Source organism: Hyla sarda, chromosome 1, assembly GCF_029499605.1.
Source record: "Hyla sarda isolate aHylSar1 chromosome 1, aHylSar1.hap1, whole genome shotgun sequence".
Taxonomy (NCBI): Eukaryota; Metazoa; Chordata; class Amphibia; order Anura; family Hylidae; genus Hyla; species Hyla sarda.
The window spans coordinates 38,303,726-38,323,842 of NC_079189.1; the positions used below are offsets into that span (position 1 = coordinate 38,303,726).

Here is a 20,117-nt window from a genome sequence, read left to right on the forward strand (position 1 = left end):
ACACGCAGCTGCAACAGAACAATATAATACACACCTCAACTGCTGCAGAACATTATATTACACACCTAAGCTGCTGCAGAAAATTATAATACACACCTCAGCTGCTGCAGAACAATATAATACACACCTCAGCTGCTGCAGAACATTATAATATACACCTCGCAGCTGCATAACATTATAATACACACGCAGCTGCTGCAGAACAATATAATACACATGCAGCTGCTGCAGAACATTATAATACACCCCGCAGCTGCTGCACAACATTATAATATACACTGCAGCTGCTGCAGAACAATATAATACACACCTCAGCTTCTGCAGAACATTATAATACACACCTCAGCAGCTGTAGAACATTATAATACACACCTCAGCAGCTGCAGAACATTATAATACACACCTCAGCAGCTGTAGAACATTATAATACACCCCGCAGCTGCTGCATAACATTATAATACATGACTCAGCTGCTGCAGAACATTATAATACACACCTCACCTGCTGCAGAACATTATAATACACACGCAGCTGCTGCAGAACAATATAATACACACCTCAGCTGCTGCAGAACATTATAATACACACCTCACAGCTGCAGAACATTATAATACACACCTCAGCAGCTGCAGAACATTATAATACACACCTCAGCAGCTGCTGTAGAACATTATAATACACACCTCACCTGCTGCAGAACATTATAATACACCCCGCAGCTGCTGCAGAACATTATAATATACACTGCAGCTGCTGCAGAACAATATAATACACACCTCAGCTGCTGCAGAACATTATAATACACGACTCAGCTGCTGAAGAACATTATAATACACACCTCAGCTGCTGAAGAACATTATAATACACCCCGCAGCTGCTGCAGAACATTATAATACACACCTCACAGCTGCAGAACATTATAATACACACCTCAGCAGCTGCAGAACATTATAATACACACACAGCTTCTGCAGAACAATATAATACACCCCGCAGCTGCTGTAGAACATTATAATACACGCCTCACCTGCTGCAGAACATTATAATACACACCTCAGCTGCTGCAGAACATTATAATACACACGCAGCTGCTGCAGAACAATATAATACACACCTCACAGCTGCAGAACATTATAACACACATCACAGCTGCAGAACATTATAATACACACCTCACCTGCTGCAGAACATTATAATACACCCTGCAGCTGCTACAGAACATTATAATATACACTGCAGCTGCTGCAGAACAATATAATACACACCTCAGCTGCTGCAGAACATTATAATACACACCTCAGCTGCTGCATAACATTATAATACACCCTGCAGCTGCTACAGAACATTATAATATACACTGCAGCTGCTGCAGAACAATATAATACACACCTCACCTGCTGCAGAACATTATAATACACCCTGCAGCTGCTACAGAACATTATAATATACACTGCAGCTGCTGCAGAACAATATAATACACACCTCAGCTGCTGCAGAACATTATAATACACACCTCACCTGCTGCAGAACATTATAATACACACCTCAACTGCTGCAGAACATTATTATACACACCTCAGCTGCTGCAGAAAATTATAATACACACCTCAGCTGCTGCAGAACATAATACACACCTCAGCTGCTGCAGAACAATATAATACACACCTCAGCTGCTGCAGAACATTATAATATACACCTCGCAGCTGCATAACATTATAATACACACACAGCTGCTGCAGAACAATATAATACACATGCAGCTGCTGCAGAACATTATAATACACACCTCACAGCTGCAGAACATTATAATACACACCTCAGCAGCTGCAGAACATTATAATACACACCTCAGCTGCTGCACAACATTATAATATACACTGCAGCTGCTGCAGAACAATATAATACACACCTCAGCTTCTGCAGAACATTATAATACACACCTCAGCAGCTGCAGAACATTATAATACACCCCGCAGCTGCTGCATAACATTATAATACACGACTCAGCTGCTGCAGAACATTATAATACACACCTCACCTGCTGCAGAACATTATAATACACACGCAGCTGCTGCAGAACAATATAATACACACCTCAGCTGCTGCAGAACATTATAATACACACCTCACAGCTGCAGAACATTATAATACACACCTCAGCAGCTGCAGAACATTATAATACACACCTCACCTGCTGCAGAACATTATAATACACCCTGCAGCTGCTACAGAACATTATAATATACACTGCAGCTGCTGCAGAACAATATAATACACACCTCAGCTGCTGCAGAACATTATAATACACACCTCAGCTGCTGCAGAACATTATAATACACACCTCACCTGCTGCAGAACATTATAATACACACGCAGCTGCAACAGAACAATATAATACACACCTCAACTGCTGCAGAACATTATATTACACACCTAAGCTGCTGCAGAAAATTATAATACACACCTCAGCTGCTGCAGAACAATATAATACACACCTCAGCTGCTGCAGAACATTATAATATACACCTCGCAGCTGCATAACATTATAATACACACGCAGCTGCTGCAGAACAATATAATACACATGCAGCTGCTGCAGAACATTATAATACACCCCGCAGCTGCTGCACAACATTATAATATACACTGCAGCTGCTGCAGAACAATATAATACACACCTCAGCTTCTGCAGAACATTATAATACACACCTCAGCAGCTGTAGAACATTATAATACACACCTCAGCAGCTGTAGAACATTATAATACACCCCGCAGCTGCTGCATAACATTATAATACATGACTCAGCTGCTGCAGAACATTATAATACACACCTCACCTGCTGCAGAACATTATAATACACACGCAGCTGCTGCAGAACAATATAATACACACCTCAGCTGCTGCAGAACATTATAATACACACCTCACAGCTGCAGAACATTATAATACACACCTCAGCAGCTGCAGAACATTATAATACACACCTCAGCAGCTGCTGTAGAACATTATAATACACACCTCACCTGCTGCAGAACATTATAATACACCCCGCAGCTGCTGCAGAACATTATAATATACACTGCAGCTGCTGCAGAACAATATAATACACACCTCAGCTGCTGCAGAACATTATAATACACGACTCAGCTGCTGAAGAACATTATAATACACACCTCAGCTGCTGAAGAACATTATAATACACACCTCACCTGCTGCAGAACATTATAATACACACGCAGCTGCTACAGAACAATATAATATACACCTCAACTGCTGCAGAACATTATAATACACACCTCAGCTGCTGCAGAACATTATAATACACACCTCACCTGCTGCAGAACATTATAATACACACACAGCTTCTGCAGAACAATATAATACACACCTCAGCTGCTGCAGAACATTATAATACACACCTCAGCTGCTGCAGAACATTATAATACACCCTGCAGCTGCAGAACATTATAATACACGCCTCACCTGCTGCAGAACATTATAATACACACCTCAGCTGCTGCAAAACATTGTAATACACACGCAGCTGCTGCAGAACAATATAATACACACCTCAGCTGCTGCAGAACATTATAATACACACCTCACAGCTGCAGAACATTATAATACACACCTCAGCAGCTGCAGAACATTATAATACACCCCGCAGCTGCTGTAGAACATTATAATACACGCCTCACCTGCTGCAGAACATTATAATACACCCCGCAGCTGCTGCAGAACATTATAATATACACTGCAGCTGCTGCAGAACATTATAATACACACCTCAGCTGCTGTAGAACATTATAATACACGCCTCACCTGCTGCAGAACATTATAATACACCCTGCAGCTGCTGCAGAACATTATAATATACACTGCAGCTGCTGCAGAACAATATAATACACACCTCAGCTGCTGCAGAACATTATAATACACACCTCAGCAGCTGCAGAACATTATAATACACCCCGCAGCTGCTGCATAACATTATAATACATGACTCAGCTGCTGCAGAACATTATAATACACACCTCACCTGCTGCAGAACATTATAATACACACGCAGCTGCTGCAGAACAATATAATACACACCTCAGCTGCTGCAGAACATTATAATACACACCTCACAGCTGCAGAACATTATAATACACACCTCAGCAGCTGCAGAACATTATAATACACACCTCAGCAGCTGCTGTAGAACATTATAATACACACCTCACCTGCTGCAGAACATTATAATACACCCCGCAGCTGCTGCAGAACATTATAATATACACTGCAGCTGCTGCAGAACAATATAATACACACCTCAGCTGCTGCAGAACATTATAATACACGACTCAGCTGCTGAAGAACATTATAATACACACCTCAGCTGCTGAAGAACATTATAATACACACCTCACCTGCTGCAGAACATTATAATACACACGCAGCTGCTACAGAACAATATAATATACACCTCAACTGCTGCAGAACATTATAATACACACCTCAGCTGCTGCAGAACATTATAATACACACCTCACCTGCTGCAGAACATTATAATACACACACAGCTTCTGCAGAACAATATAATACACACCTCAGCTGCTGCAGAACATTATAATACACACCTCAGCTGCTGCAGAACATTATAATACACCCTGCAGCTGCAGAACATTATAATACACGCCTCACCTGCTGCAGAACATTATAATACACACCTCAGCTGCTGCAAAACATTGTAATACACACGCAGCTGCTGCAGAACAATATAATACACACCTCAGCTGCTGCAGAACATTATAATACACACCTCACAGCTGCAGAACATTATAATACACACCTCAGCAGCTGCAGAACATTATAATACACCCCGCAGCTGCTGTAGAACATTATAATACACGCCTCACCTGCTGCAGAACATTATAATACACCCCGCAGCTGCTGCAGAACATTATAATATACACTGCAGCTGCTGCAGAACATTATAATACACCCCGCAGCTGCTGTAGAACATTATAATACACGCCTCACCTGCTGCAGAACATTATAATACACCCTGCAGCTGCTGCAGAACATTATAATATACACTGCAGCTGCTGCAGAACAATATAATACACACCTCAGCTGCTGCAGAACATTATAATACACACCTCAGCAGCTGCAGAACATTATAATACACCCCTCAGCTGCTGCAGAACATTATAATACACACCTCAGCTGCTGCAGAACATAATACACACCTCACCTGCTGCAGAACATTATAATACACCCCGCAGCAGCTACAGAACAATATAATACACACCTCAGCTGCTGCAGAACATTATAATACACACCTCAGCTGCTGCAGAACATTATAATACACACCTCAGCAGCTGCATAACATTATAATACACACCTCAGCAGCTGCAGAACATTATAATACACACGCAGCTGCTGCAGAACAATATAATACACACCTCAGCTGCTGCAGAACATTATAATACACACCTCAGCTGCTGCAGAACATTATAATACACACGCAGCTGCTGCAGAACAATATAATACACACCTCACAGCTGCAGAACATTATAATACACACCTCACAGCTGCAGAACATTATAATACACACCTCACCTGCTGCATAACATTATAATACACACCTCAGCAGCTGCAGAACATTATAATACACACGCAGCTGCTGCAGAACAATATAATACACACCTCAGCTGCTGCAGAACATTATAATACACACCTCGCAGCTGCATAACATTATAATACACACGCAGCTGCTGCAGAACAATATAATACACACCTCACAGCTGCAAAACATTATAATACACACCTCACCTGCTGCAGAACATTATAATACACACCTCAGCAGCTGCAGAACATTATAATACACCCCGCAGCTGCTGTAGAACATTATAATACACACCTCACCTGCTGCAGAACATTATAATACACACGCAGCTGCAGCAGAACATTATAATACACACCTCAGCTGCTGCAGAACATTATAATACACACCTCAGTTGCTGCAGAACATTATAATATACACTGCAGCTGCTGCAGAACAATATAATACACACCTCACCTGCTGCAGAACATTATAATATACACTGCAGCTGCTGCAGAACAATATAATACACACCTCAGCTGCTGCAGAACATTATAATACACACCTCAGTTGCTGCAGAACATTATAATATACACTGCAGCTGCTGCAGAACAATATAATACACACCTCACAGCTGCAGAACATTATAATACACACCTCAGCAGCTGCAGAACATTATAATACACACCTCACCTGCTGCAGAACATTATAATACACACACAGCTTCTGCAGAACAATATAATACACCCCGCAGCTGCTGCAGAACATTATAATACACACCTCACCTGCTGCAGAACATTATAATACATGCCTCACCTGCTGCAGAACATTATAATACACACCTCAGCTGCTGCAGAACATTATAATACACACGCAGCTGCTGCAGAACAATATAATACACACCTCACAGCTGCAGAACATTATAACACACATCACAGCTGCAGAACATTATAATACACACCTCACCTGCTGCAGAACATTATAATACACCCTGCAGCTGCTACAGAACATTATAATATACACTGCAGCTGCTGCAGAACAATATAATACACACCTCAGCAGCTGCAGAACATTATAATACACCCCGCAGCTGCTGCATAACATTATAATACACCCCGCAGCTGCTACAGAACATTATAATATACACTGCAGCTGCTGCAGAACAATATAATACACACCTCAGCTGCTGCAGAACATTATAATACACACCTCACCTGCTGCAGAACATTATAATACACCCTGCAGCTGCTACAGAACATTATAATATACACTGCAGCTGCTGCAGAACAATATAATACACACCTCAGCTGCTGCAGAACATTATAATACACACCTCACCTGCTGCAGAACATTATAATACACACCTCAACTGCTGCAGAACATTATAATACACACCTCAGCTGCTGCAGAAAATTATAATACACACCTCAGCTGCTGCAGAACATAATACACACCTCAGCTGCTGCAGAACAATATAATACACACCTCAGCTGCTGCAGAACATTATAATATACACCTCGCAGCTGCATAACATTATAATACACACGCAGCTGCTGCAGAACAATATAATACACATGCAGCTGCTGCAGAACATTATAATACACACCTCACAGCTGCAGAACATTATAATACACACCTCAGCAGCTGCAGAACATTATAATACACCCCGCAGCTGCTGCACAACATTATAATATACACTGCAGCTGCTGCAGAACAATATAATACACACCTCAGCTTCTGCAGAACATTATAATACACACCTCAGCAGCTGCAGAACATTATAATACACCCCGCAGCTGCTGCATAACATTATAATACACGACTCAGCTGCTGCAGAACATTATAATACACACCTCACCTGCTGCAGAACATTATAATACACACGCAGCTGCTGCAGAACAATATAATACACACCTCAGCTGCTGCAGAACATTATAATACACACCTCACAGCTGCAGAACATTATAATACACACCTCAGCAGCTGCAGAACATTATAATACACACCTCACCTGCTGCAGAACATTATAATACACACGCAGCTGCAACAGAACAATATAATACACACCTCAACTGCTGCAGAACATTATATTACACACCTAAGCTGCTGCAGAAAATTATAATACACACCTCAGCTGCTGCAGAACAATATAATACACACCTCAGCTGCTGCAGAACATTATAATATACACCTCGCAGCTGCATAACATTATAATACACACGCAGCTGCTGCAGAACAATATAATACACATGCAGCTGCTGCAGAACATTATAATACACCCCGCAGCTGCTGCACAACATTATAATATACACTGCAGCTGCTGCAGAACAATATAATACACACCTCAGCAGCTGCAGAACATTATAATACACACCTCAGCTGCTGCAGAACATTATAATACACACCTCACCTGCTGCAGAACATTATAATACACACGCAGCTGCTGCAGAACAATATAATACACACCTCAGCTGCTGCAGAACATTATAATACACACCTCACAGCTGCAGAACATTATAATACACACCTCAGCAGCTGCAGAACATTATAATACACACCTCACCTGCTGCAGAACATTATAATACACCCCGCAGCTGCTGCAGAACATTATAATATACACTGCAGCTGCTGCAGAACAATATAATACACACCTCAGCTGCTGCAGAACATTATAATACACGACTCAGCTGCTGAAGAACATTATAATACACACCTCAGCTGCTGAAGAACATTATAATACACACCTCACCTGCTGCAGAACATTATAATACACACGCAGCTGCTACAGAACAATATAATATACACCTCAACTGCTGCAGAACATTATAATACACACCTCAGCTGCTGCAGAACATTATAATACACACCTCACCTGCTGCAGAACATTATAATACACACACAGCTTCTGCAGAACAATATAATACACACCTCAGCTGCTGCAGAACATTATAATACACACCTCAGCTGCTGCAGAACATTATAATACACCCTGCAGCTGCAGAACATTATAATACACGCCTCACCTGCTGCAGAACATTATAATACACACCTCAGCTGCTGCAAAACATTGTAATACACACGCAGCTGCTGCAGAACAATATAATACACACCTCAGCTGCTGCAGAACATTATAATACACACCTCACAGCTGCAGAACAATATAATACACCCCGCAGCTGCTGCAGAACATTATAATACACACCTCAGCTGCTGCAGAACATTATAATACACACCTCACAGCTGCAGAACATTATAATACACACCTCAGCAGCTGCAGAACATTATAATACACCCCGCAGCTGCTGTAGAACATTATAATACACGCCTCACCTGCTGCAGAACATTATAATACACCCCGCAGCTGCTGCAGAACATTATAATATACACTGCAGCTGCTGCAGAACATTATAATACACCCCGCAGCTGCTGTAGAACATTATAATACACGCCTCACCTGCTGCAGAACATTATAATACACCCTGCAGCTGCTGCAGAACATTATAATATACACTGCAGCTGCTGCAGAACAATATAATACACACCTCAGCTGCTGCAGAACATTATAATACACACCTCAGCAGCTGCAGAACATTATAATACACCCCTCAGCTGCTGCAGAACATTATAATACACACCTCAGCTGCTGCAGAACATAATACACACCTCACCTGCTGCAGAACATAATACACACCTCACCTGCTGCAGAACATTATAATACACCCCGCAGCAGCTACAGAACAATATAATACACACCTCAGCTGCTGCAGAACATTATAATACACACCTCAGCTGCTGCAGAACATTATAATACACACCTCAGCAGCTGCATAACATTATAATACACACCTCAGCAGCTGCAGAACATTATAATACACACGCAGCTGCTGCAGAACAATATAATACACATGCAGCTGCTGCAGAACATTATAATACACACCTCACAGCTGCAGAACATTATAATACACACCTCAGCAGCTGCAGAACATTATAATACACCCCGCAGCTGCTGCACAACATTATAATATACACTGCAGCTGCTGCAGAACAATATAATACACACCTCAGCTTCTGCAGAACATTATAATACACACCTCAGCAGCTGCAGAACATTATAATACACCCCGCAGCTGCTGCATAACATTATAATACACGACTCAGCTGCTGCAGAACATTATAATACACACCTCACCTGCTGCAGAACATTATAATACACACGCAGCTGCTGCAGAACAATATAATACACACCTCAGCTGCTGCAGAACATTATAATACACACCTCACAGCTGCAGAACATTATAATACACACCTCAGCAGCTGCAGAACATTATAATACACACCTCACCTGCTGCAGAACATTATAATATACACTGCAGCTGCTGCAGAACATTATAATACACACCTCAGCTGCTGCAGAACATTATAATACACACCTCAGCTGCTGCAGAACATAATACACACCTCACCTGCTGCAGAACATAATACACACCTCACCTGCTGCAGAACATTATAATACACCCCGCAGCAGCTACAGAACAATATAATACACACCTCAGCTGCTGCAGAACATTATAATACACACCTCAGCTGCTGCAGAACATTATAATACACACCTCAGCTGCTGCAGAACATTATAATACACACCTCAGCTGCTGCAGAACAATATAATACACACCTCAGCAGCTGCAGAACATTATAATACACACGCAGCTGCTGCAGAACAATATAATACACACCTCAGCTGCTGCAGAACATTATAATACACACCTCAGCTGCTGCAGAACATTATAATACACACGCAGCTGCTGCAGAACAATATAATACACACCTCACAGCTGCAGAACATTATAATACACACCTCACCTGCTGCATAACATTATAATACACACCTCAGCAGCTGCAGAACATTATAATACACACGCAGCTGCTGCAGAACAATATAATACACACCTCAGCTGCTGCAGAACATTATAATACACACCTCGCAGCTGCATAACATTATAATACACACGCAGCTGCTGCAGAACAATATAATACACACCTCACAGCTGCAAAACATTATAATACACACCTCACCTGCTGCAGAACATTATAATACACACCTCAGCAGCTGCAGAACATTATAATACACCCCGCAGCTGCTGTAGAACATTATAATACACACCTCACCTGCTGCAGAACATTATAATACACACGCAGCTGCAGCAGAACATTATAATACACACCTCAGCTGCTGCAGAACATTATAATACACACCTCAGTTGCTGCAGAACATTATAATATACACTGCAGCTGCTGCAGAACAATATAATACACACCTCACCTGCTGCAGAACATTATAATATACACTGCAGCTGCTGCAGAACAATATAATACACACCTCAGCTGCTGCAGAACATTATAATACACACCTCAGTTGCTGCAGAACATTATAATATACACTGCAGCTGCTGCAGAACAATATAATACACACCTCACAGCTGCAGAACATTATAATACACACCTCAGCAGCTGCAGAACATTATAATACACACCTCACCTGCTGCAGAACATTATAATACACACACAGCTTCTGCAGAACAATATAATACACCCCGCAGCTGCTGCAGAACATTATAATACACACCTCACCTGCTGCAGAACATTATAATACATGCCTCACCTGCTGCAGAACATTATAATACACACCTCAGCTGCTGCAGAACATTATAATACACACGCAGCTGCTGCAGAACAATATAATACACACCTCACAGCTGCAGAACATTATAACACACATCACAGCTGCAGAACATTATAATACACACCTCACCTGCTGCAGAACATTATAATACACCCTGCAGCTGCTACAGAACATTATAATATACACTGCAGCTGCTGCAGAACAATATAATACACACCTCAGCAGCTGCAGAACATTATAATACACCCCGCAGCTGCTGCATAACATTATAATACACCCCGCAGCTGCTACAGAACATTATAATATACACTGCAGCTGCTGCAGAACAATATAATACACACCTCAGCTGCTGCAGAACATTATAATACACACCTCACCTGCTGCAGAACATTATAATACACCCTGCAGCTGCTACAGAACATTATAATATACACTGCAGCTGCTGCAGAACAATATAATACACACCTCAGCTGCTGCAGAACATTATAATACACACCTCACCTGCTGCAGAACATTATAATACACACCTCAACTGCTGCAGAACATTATTATACACACCTCAGCTGCTGCAGAAAATTATAATACACACCTCAGCTGCTGCAGAACATTATAATATACACCTCGCAGCTGCATAACATTATAATACACACGCAGCTGCTGCAGAACAATATAATACACATGCAGCTGCTGCAGAACATTATAATACACACCTCACAGCTGCAGAACATTATAATACACACCTCAGCAGCTGCAGAACATTATAATACACCCCGCAGCTGCTGCACAACATTATAATATACACTGCAGCTGCTGCAGAACAATATAATACACACCTCAGCTTCTGCAGAACATTATAATACACACCTCAGCAGCTGCAGAACATTATAATACACCCCGCAGCTGCTGCATAACATTATAATACACGACTCAGCTGCTGCAGAACATTATAATACACACCTCACCTGCTGCAGAACATTATAATACACACGCAGCTGCTGCAGAACAATATAATACACACCTCAGCTGCTGCAGAACATTATAATACACACCTCACAGCTGCAGAACATTATAATACACACCTCAGCAGCTGCAGAACATTATAATACACACCTCACCTGCTGCAGAACATTATAATACACACGCAGCTGCAACAGAACAATATAATACACACCTCAACTGCTGCAGAACATTATATTACACACCTCAGCTGCTGCAGAACATAATACACACCTCAGCTGCTGCAGAAAATTATAATACACACCTCAGCTGCTGCAGAACAATATAATACACACCTCAGCTGCTGCAGAACATTATAATATACACCTCGCAGCTGCATAACATTATAATACACACGCAGCTGCTGCAGAACAATATAATACACATGCAGCTGCTGCAGAACATTATAATACACCCCGCAGCTGCTGCACAACATTATAATATACACTGCAGCTGCTGCAGAACAATATAATACACACCTCAGCAGCTGCAGAACATTATAATACACACCTCAGCTGCTGCAGAACATTATAATACACACGCAGCTGCTGCAGAACAATATAATACACACCTCAGCTGCTGCAGAACATTATAATACACACCTCACAGCTGCAGAACATTATAATACACACCTCACCTGCTGCAGAACATTATAATACACACCTCACAGCTGCAGAACATTATAATACACACCTCAGCAGCTGCAGAACAATATAATACACACGCAGCTGCTGCAGAACAATATAATACACACCTCAGCTGCTGCAGAACATTATATTACACACCTCAGCAGCTGCAGAACATTATAATACACCCCGCAGCTGCTGTAGAACATTATAATACACACCTTACCTGCTGCAGAACATTATAATACACCCTGCAGCTGCTACAGAACATTATAATATACACTGCAGCTGCTGCAGAACAATATAATACACACCTCAGCTGCTGCAGAACATTATAATACACACCTCAGCAGCTGCAGAACATTATAATACACCCCGCAGCTGCTGCAGAACATTATAATACACACCTCAGCTGCTGCAGAACATTATAATACACACCTCACCTGCTGCAGAACATTATAATACACACGCAGCTGCTGCAGAACATTATAATACACACCTCAGCTGCTGCAGAACATTATAATACACACCTCAACTGCTGCAGAACATTATAATACACACCTCAGCTGCTGCAGAACATTATAATACACACCTCAGCTGCTGCAGAACATAATACACACCTCAGCTGCTGCAGAACAATATAATACACACCTCAGCTGCTGCAGAACATTATAATATACACTGCAGCTGCTGCAGAACAATATAATACACACCTCAGCTTCTGCAGAACATTATAATACACACCTCAGCAGCTGCAGAACATTATAATACACCCCGCAGCTGCTGCATAACATTATAATACACGACTCAGCTGCTGCAGAACATTATAATACACACCTCACCTGCTGCAGAACATTATAATACACACGCAGCTGCTGCAGAACAATATAATACACACCTCAGCTGCTGCAGAACATTATAATATACACCTCGCAGTTGCATAACATTATAATACACACGCAGCTGCTGCAGAACAATATAATACACATGAAGCTGCTGCAGAACATTATAATACACACCTCACAGCTGCAGAACATTATAATACACACCTCAGCAGCTGCAGAACATTATAATACACCCCGCAGCTGCTGCACAACATTATAATATACACTGCAGCTGCTGCAGAACAATATAATACACACCTCAGCTTCTGCAGAACATTATAATACACACCTCAGCAGCTGCAGAACATTATAATACACACCTCAGCAGCTGTAGAACATTATAATACACACCTCAGCAGCTGCAGAACATTATAATACACACCTCAGCAGCTGTAGAACATTATAATACACCCCGCAGCTGCTGCATAACATTATAATACACGACTCAGCTGCTGCAGAACATTATAATACACACCTCACCTGCTGCAGAACATTATAATACACACGCAGCTGCTGCAGAACAATATAATACACACCTCAGCTGCTGCAGAACATTATAATACACACCTCACAGCTGCAGAACATTATAATACACACCTCAGCAGCTGCAGAACATTATAATACACACCTCAGCAGCTGCTGTAGAACATTATAATACACGCCTCACCTGCTGCAGAACATTATAATACACCCCGCAGCTGCTGCAGAACATTATAATATACACTGCAGCTGCTGCAGAACAATATAATACACACCTCAACTGCTGCAGAACATTATAATACACACCTCACCTGCTGCAGAACATTATAATACACACGCAGCTGCTACAGAACAATATAATACACACCTCAACTGCTGCAGAACATTATAATACACACCTCAGCTGCTGCAGAACATTATAATACACACCTCACCTGCTGCAGAACATTATAATACACACACAGCTTCTGCAGAACAATATAATACACACCTCAGCTGCTGCAGAACATTATAATACACACCTCAGCTGCTGCAGAACATTATAATACACCCTGCAGCTGCAGAACATTATAATACACGCCTCACCTGCTGCAGAACATTATAATACACACCTCAGCTGCTGCAAAACATTGTAATACACACGCAGCTGCTGCAGAACAATATAATACACACCTCAGCTGCTGCAGAACATTATAATACACACCTCACAGCTGCAGAACATTATAATACACACCTCAGCAGCTGCAGAACATTATAATACACCCCGCAGCTGCTGTAGAACATTATAATACACGCCTCACCTGCTGCAGAACATTATAATACACCCCGCAGCTGCTGCAGAACATTATAATATACACTGCAGCTGCTGCAGAACATTATAATACACCCCGCAGCTGCTGTAGAACATTATAATACACGCCTCACCTGCTGCAGAACATTATAATACACCCTGCAGCTGCTGCAGAACATTATAATATACACTGCAGCTGCTGCAGAACAATATAATACACACCTCAGCTGCTGCAGAACATTATAATACACACCTCAGCAGCTGCAGAACATTATAATACACCCCTCAGCTGCTGCAGAACATTATAATACACACCTCAGCTGCTGCAGAACATAATACACACCTCACCTGCTGCAGAACATTATAATACACCCCGCAGCAGCTACAGAACAATATAATACACACCTCAGCTGCTGCAGAACATTATAATACACACCTCAGCTGCTGCAGAACATTATAATACACACCTCAGCAGCTGCATAACATTATAATACACACCTCAGCAGCTGCAGAACATTATAATACACACGCAGCTGCTGCAGAACAATATAATACACACCTCAGCTGCTGCAGAACATTATAATACACACGCAGCTGCTGCAGAACAATATAATACACACCTCACAGCTGCAGAACATTATAATACACACCTCACAGCTGCAGAACATTATAATACACACCTCACCTGCTGCATAACATTATAATACACACCTCAGCAGCTGCAGAACATTATAATACACATGCAGCTGCTGCAGAACAATATAATACACACCTCAGCTGCTGCAGAACATTATAATACACACCTCGCAGCTGCATAACATTATAATACACACCTCAGCTGCTGCAGAACAATATAATACACACCTCACAGCTGCAGAACATTATAATACACACCTCACAGCTGCAGAACATTATAATACACACCTCACCTGCTGCAGAACATTATAATACACCCCGCAGCTGCTGTAGAACATTATAATACACACCTCACCTGCTGCAGAACATTATAATACACACGCAGATGCTACAGAACAATATAATACACACCTCAGCTGCTGCAGAACAATATAATACACACCTCACAGCTGCAGAACATTATAATACACACCTCACAGCTGCAGAACATTATAATACACACCTCACCTGCTGCATAACATTATAATACACACCTCAGCAGCTGCAGAACATTATAATACACACGCAGCTGCTGCAGAACAATATAATACACACCTCAGCTGCTGCAGAACATTATAATACACACCTCGCAGCTGCATAACATTATAATACACACGCAGCTGCTGCAGAACAATATAATACACACCTCACCTGCTGCAGAACATTATAATACACACCTCAGCAGCTGCAGAACATTATAATACACCCCGCAGCTGCTGTAGAACATTATAATATACACTGCAGCTGCTGCAGAACTATATAATACACACCTCAGCTGCTGCAGAACAATATAATACACACCTCAGCTGCTGCAGAACATTATAATATACACTGCAGCTGCTGCAGAACTATATAATACACACCTCAGTTGCTGCAGAACATTATAATATACACTGCAGCTGCTGCAGAACTATATAATACACACGCAGCTGCTGCAGAACCTCATAATTGATACTCCGGCTGCTGCCCTGTAGTCACAGTAGACGCTATCACCCCACACACTGTAGACTTTGCTCCACAATACAATTTATATGTCACAACAACAATCTCCTGGAATTCCCCGCTAGGTTTATTCTTCAGACTGGTAAAGCAGGAGTTAACAGTGACGTCGGTTTATTTTGAAAACTCCATGTGACCTATAGCTCCGCCCCCTGGCGGTCTCCCCACGCTTCTATAACTCAATGGCGGCGGTTAGAGACACTCAAAACCAGCCACGTATCTATTGCGGCCGGTAACCAATCACAGCTAAGCCTCTCCTCGATGTCCCGCCTCTTCCCTGGGTTGACGTTATCAGTAACCAATCACAGACGACCCACTCACTAAACCCAGTGTCCAATAAGCTTCAGGGAAAAAGGCCACTCCTTCTATTGGTTGTTAAAAAAAAGTTGGTAAACAGAGGGAAGCGATGGAAAAACGTGATTGGCTGACGGGTCAGTAAACGTCCCATGAGGCCTTGCGGGCCCCACCAATAGAATCAGGCTTGGTTTGTTAGTGGGCGTTGACGCAGAGTGGTGAGAGACAGATTGGGCAACCAATAGGCGTACGATGTGTCATCTCTGCGTCCGTGATTTGTTGTCGGGTGGTTGGGGGGCGGGACTTGTGTGTGCACAGTTGTCTGTAGCTATAAAGGTGTCATGGCGGCGCGGAGGGTGGACGTGTAATGAGGCGGTGACGCTGCGGGACAGATGTTCGCTTGGCCATGGCGGCCCGCTGGTGGCGGCTCGGCTTGTCTGTGATTGTGGTGCTGCTGATTAGAGAAGCGGCTGCCGGGCTCGTGGAGCAGGGAGCCCCGGGGAGAGAAGCGGGATACCCCTGGGAGGAGCAGGACGAGGGCGGCAGCAGCCTCAGCTCATTAGCGCCTGGACTCGGGGCTGCTGCAGCCTTCCCAGCCGGAGATGTGGTCGTGGAGGACGTGGAGTCCGGGGCTGAGCAGGACGAGAGCGGCCGGGAGGAGAGCAGACCCAGGTGACTGCGGCGGGGATTGGACCCTCCGGCTATCCGTACACTGTGCTCCATACTGTCATCTACATTGGTCTTATACAGTGCAGCGCTGGTGCATGCTGGGACTTGTAGTTTCATACGTCTCTGCTGAAGACCCAATTTTAAAGGGGTACTCCGGTGGAAAATATTTTTTTTTTTTTTTTTTTACAACTTGTCGGTTACTTCTTTAAAATAAAAAAAAGTCTTTGCCCTTCCAGTACTTATTAGCAGCTGTATGCCACAGAGGAAATTCTTTTCTTTTTGAATGTATTTTTTTTTTCTTGTCCACGGTGCTCTCTGCTGACACCTGCTGCCCATTTCAGGAACTGTCCAGAGCAGGAGAAAATCCCCATAGCAAACCTATGCTACTCTGGATAGTTCCCGACATGGACCGAGAGGTGTTAGCAGGGAGAACTGTGGACAAGACAAAAAAAACTCAAAAAGAGAATTTCCTCTGTAGCCTACAGCTGCTAGGTACTGGAAGTTTTTTTTTTTTTTTTAAATAGAAGTAATTTACGAAGCTACTTAACTTTCTTGCACCAGTTTATTTAAAAAAAAAATTATAATAATAATTTCTGCGGGAGTACCCCTTTAATAAAGGAGTAAAAAAGAGGTTACATGACCTAAAGCGCGTGTATGTGCCCACCCCGTGCCACCTGCAAATCCTCTTATCGCTTGTCTGCTGTATAGATTGCAGAGACAGGTGTTGTTCTTTAATCTAAGGGCATGCTGGGAATTGTAGTCTCTTCAAAGTAGATCCGGGCACTACTAGGGGTATTGTACCGTATAACATCGCAAAGCCTACAGTAATATATAGAGCAGGGTGCCTCCAGCTGTTGCAAAACTACAACTCCCGGCATGCCCAGACAGCCGTTGGCTGTCTGGGCATGCCAGGAGTTGTAGTTTTGCAACAGCTGGAGGCACCCTGGTTGGGGAACACTGATATAGACCCATGCAACCTGTGGCCCTTTAGCTGGTCTTAGGCTGCGTTCACACAATGTTTTTGCAATACAGTTCCCAGGATAAGTTTTCAATGTGAAAACCGTACAGAACCGTATTCCAAACGATGCATCCTGCGTCTTGTACGGTTTTGCGCCCCCCCTCCCTTTTTTTTTCTTTTCTTCTTTTTTCCCCCTGTACCCAAAACCATAGCCTACCACAGTTTTTGGTCCGGGGGAAAAAAAAAAAAAACATATTAATTAGAGATGAGCGAACTTACAATAAATTCGATTCGTCACGAACTTCTCGGCTCGGCAGTTGATGACTTATCCTGCATAAATGAGTTCAGCTTTCAGGTGCTCCCGTGGGCTGGAAAAGGTGGATACAGTCCTAGGAGACTCTTTCCTAGGACTGTATCCACCTTTTTCAGAGCACCGGAAAGCTGAACTAATTTATGCAGGAAAAGTCATCAACCGCCGAGCCGAGAAGTTCGTAACGAATCGTATTTACTGTAAGTTCGCCTATCTCTAATAATAAACCGTATATATTTGTTCTTAACATGAGTCAATTGGAACTGCACAGAACTGTATGTGTGTACGGTTCCATTCAGTTTGCACCATACGGGTTTTGACTTTGCACAGTTTTTTTTTTTTTTTTTTTTTCTTGGAATTTCAATCAAACAAGTGAAACTTTATTCATAATAGAGTGAAAAGTTAAAAAACTTATACAGTTTTGTCTTAAAGGACATCCACAGCGTAATGGAACACTTATCCCCTATCCACAGGATAGGGGATGAGTGTTTGATCACGGGGGGGGGGTCCGACCGCTGGGACCCCCTGCGGCTCTCCCGTGCAGGGCGCGTGCCGGTCGCAGCATGACGTTGCAGCCGGTACGACCTCCTCCATACATCTCTATGGGAGAGACGGGGAGGCAGCGTTCGTGCCTCCCCCATAGACCTCTAGGTCGACGCTACGCGCCTTAGCGCTCACCATGAGCGCTAATGGCGTCGCCCCGTACAGGAGATCACAGGGGGTCCCAGCGGTCGGACCCCCCCCGCAATCAAACACTTATCCCCTATCCTGTGGATAGAGGATAAGTGTCATACCCCTGCAGTTGTCCTTTAAGCAACTGAATATCATTTTTAAACCGTATACGGGTTAAAATTTGTTTGATTAGTTTAGTCCAGTTTTGAGGAATCCAATTTCCATCAAAAACCTGATACGGGAATTGTATTGCAATAACGTGATGTGAATGCAGCCTTAGACTACATCCCTTATCGTGCCCTGACAGTCTGACCCATTCTTTTTAGTTGGTGTCTCTTTCGATGTTGAGAGACAACAACTCTCAATATACCCCAACAGCCCGTTCCGTAATCTTCAACCTGTTTCTCTTTTGATGATGGGACTACAACTCCCAGTATGCCCCAAGAGCAGACTCATGATCTCCAACCTGTTTCTCTAGCTGGAGAGAGACTA

General features: G+C 42.7%; 2 protein-coding genes across 2 annotated transcripts in view; one reads left to right on the forward strand and one right to left on the reverse strand.

The window, feature by feature from the left end:
• Nucleotides 1-16,781, reverse strand: part of RPIA (ribose 5-phosphate isomerase A) — a 102,941-nt gene extending 86,160 nt beyond the window's left edge. The window contains exon 1 of the mRNA XM_056553965.1: nucleotides 16,665-16,781. The gene's annotated coding sequence lies outside the window, so the exon portion shown is untranslated. The remainder of the gene's footprint in view (nucleotides 1-16,664) is intronic.
• A 535-nt stretch (nucleotides 16,782-17,316) lies between these two features.
• Nucleotides 17,317-20,117, forward strand: part of EIF2AK3 (eukaryotic translation initiation factor 2 alpha kinase 3) — a 64,867-nt gene continuing 62,066 nt past the window's right edge. The window contains 1 exon segment of the mRNA XM_056553942.1: nucleotides 17,317-17,688. Coding sequence (XP_056409917.1) covers nucleotides 17,423-17,688 — 266 coding nt within the window. The 5' untranslated portion in view covers nucleotides 17,317-17,422.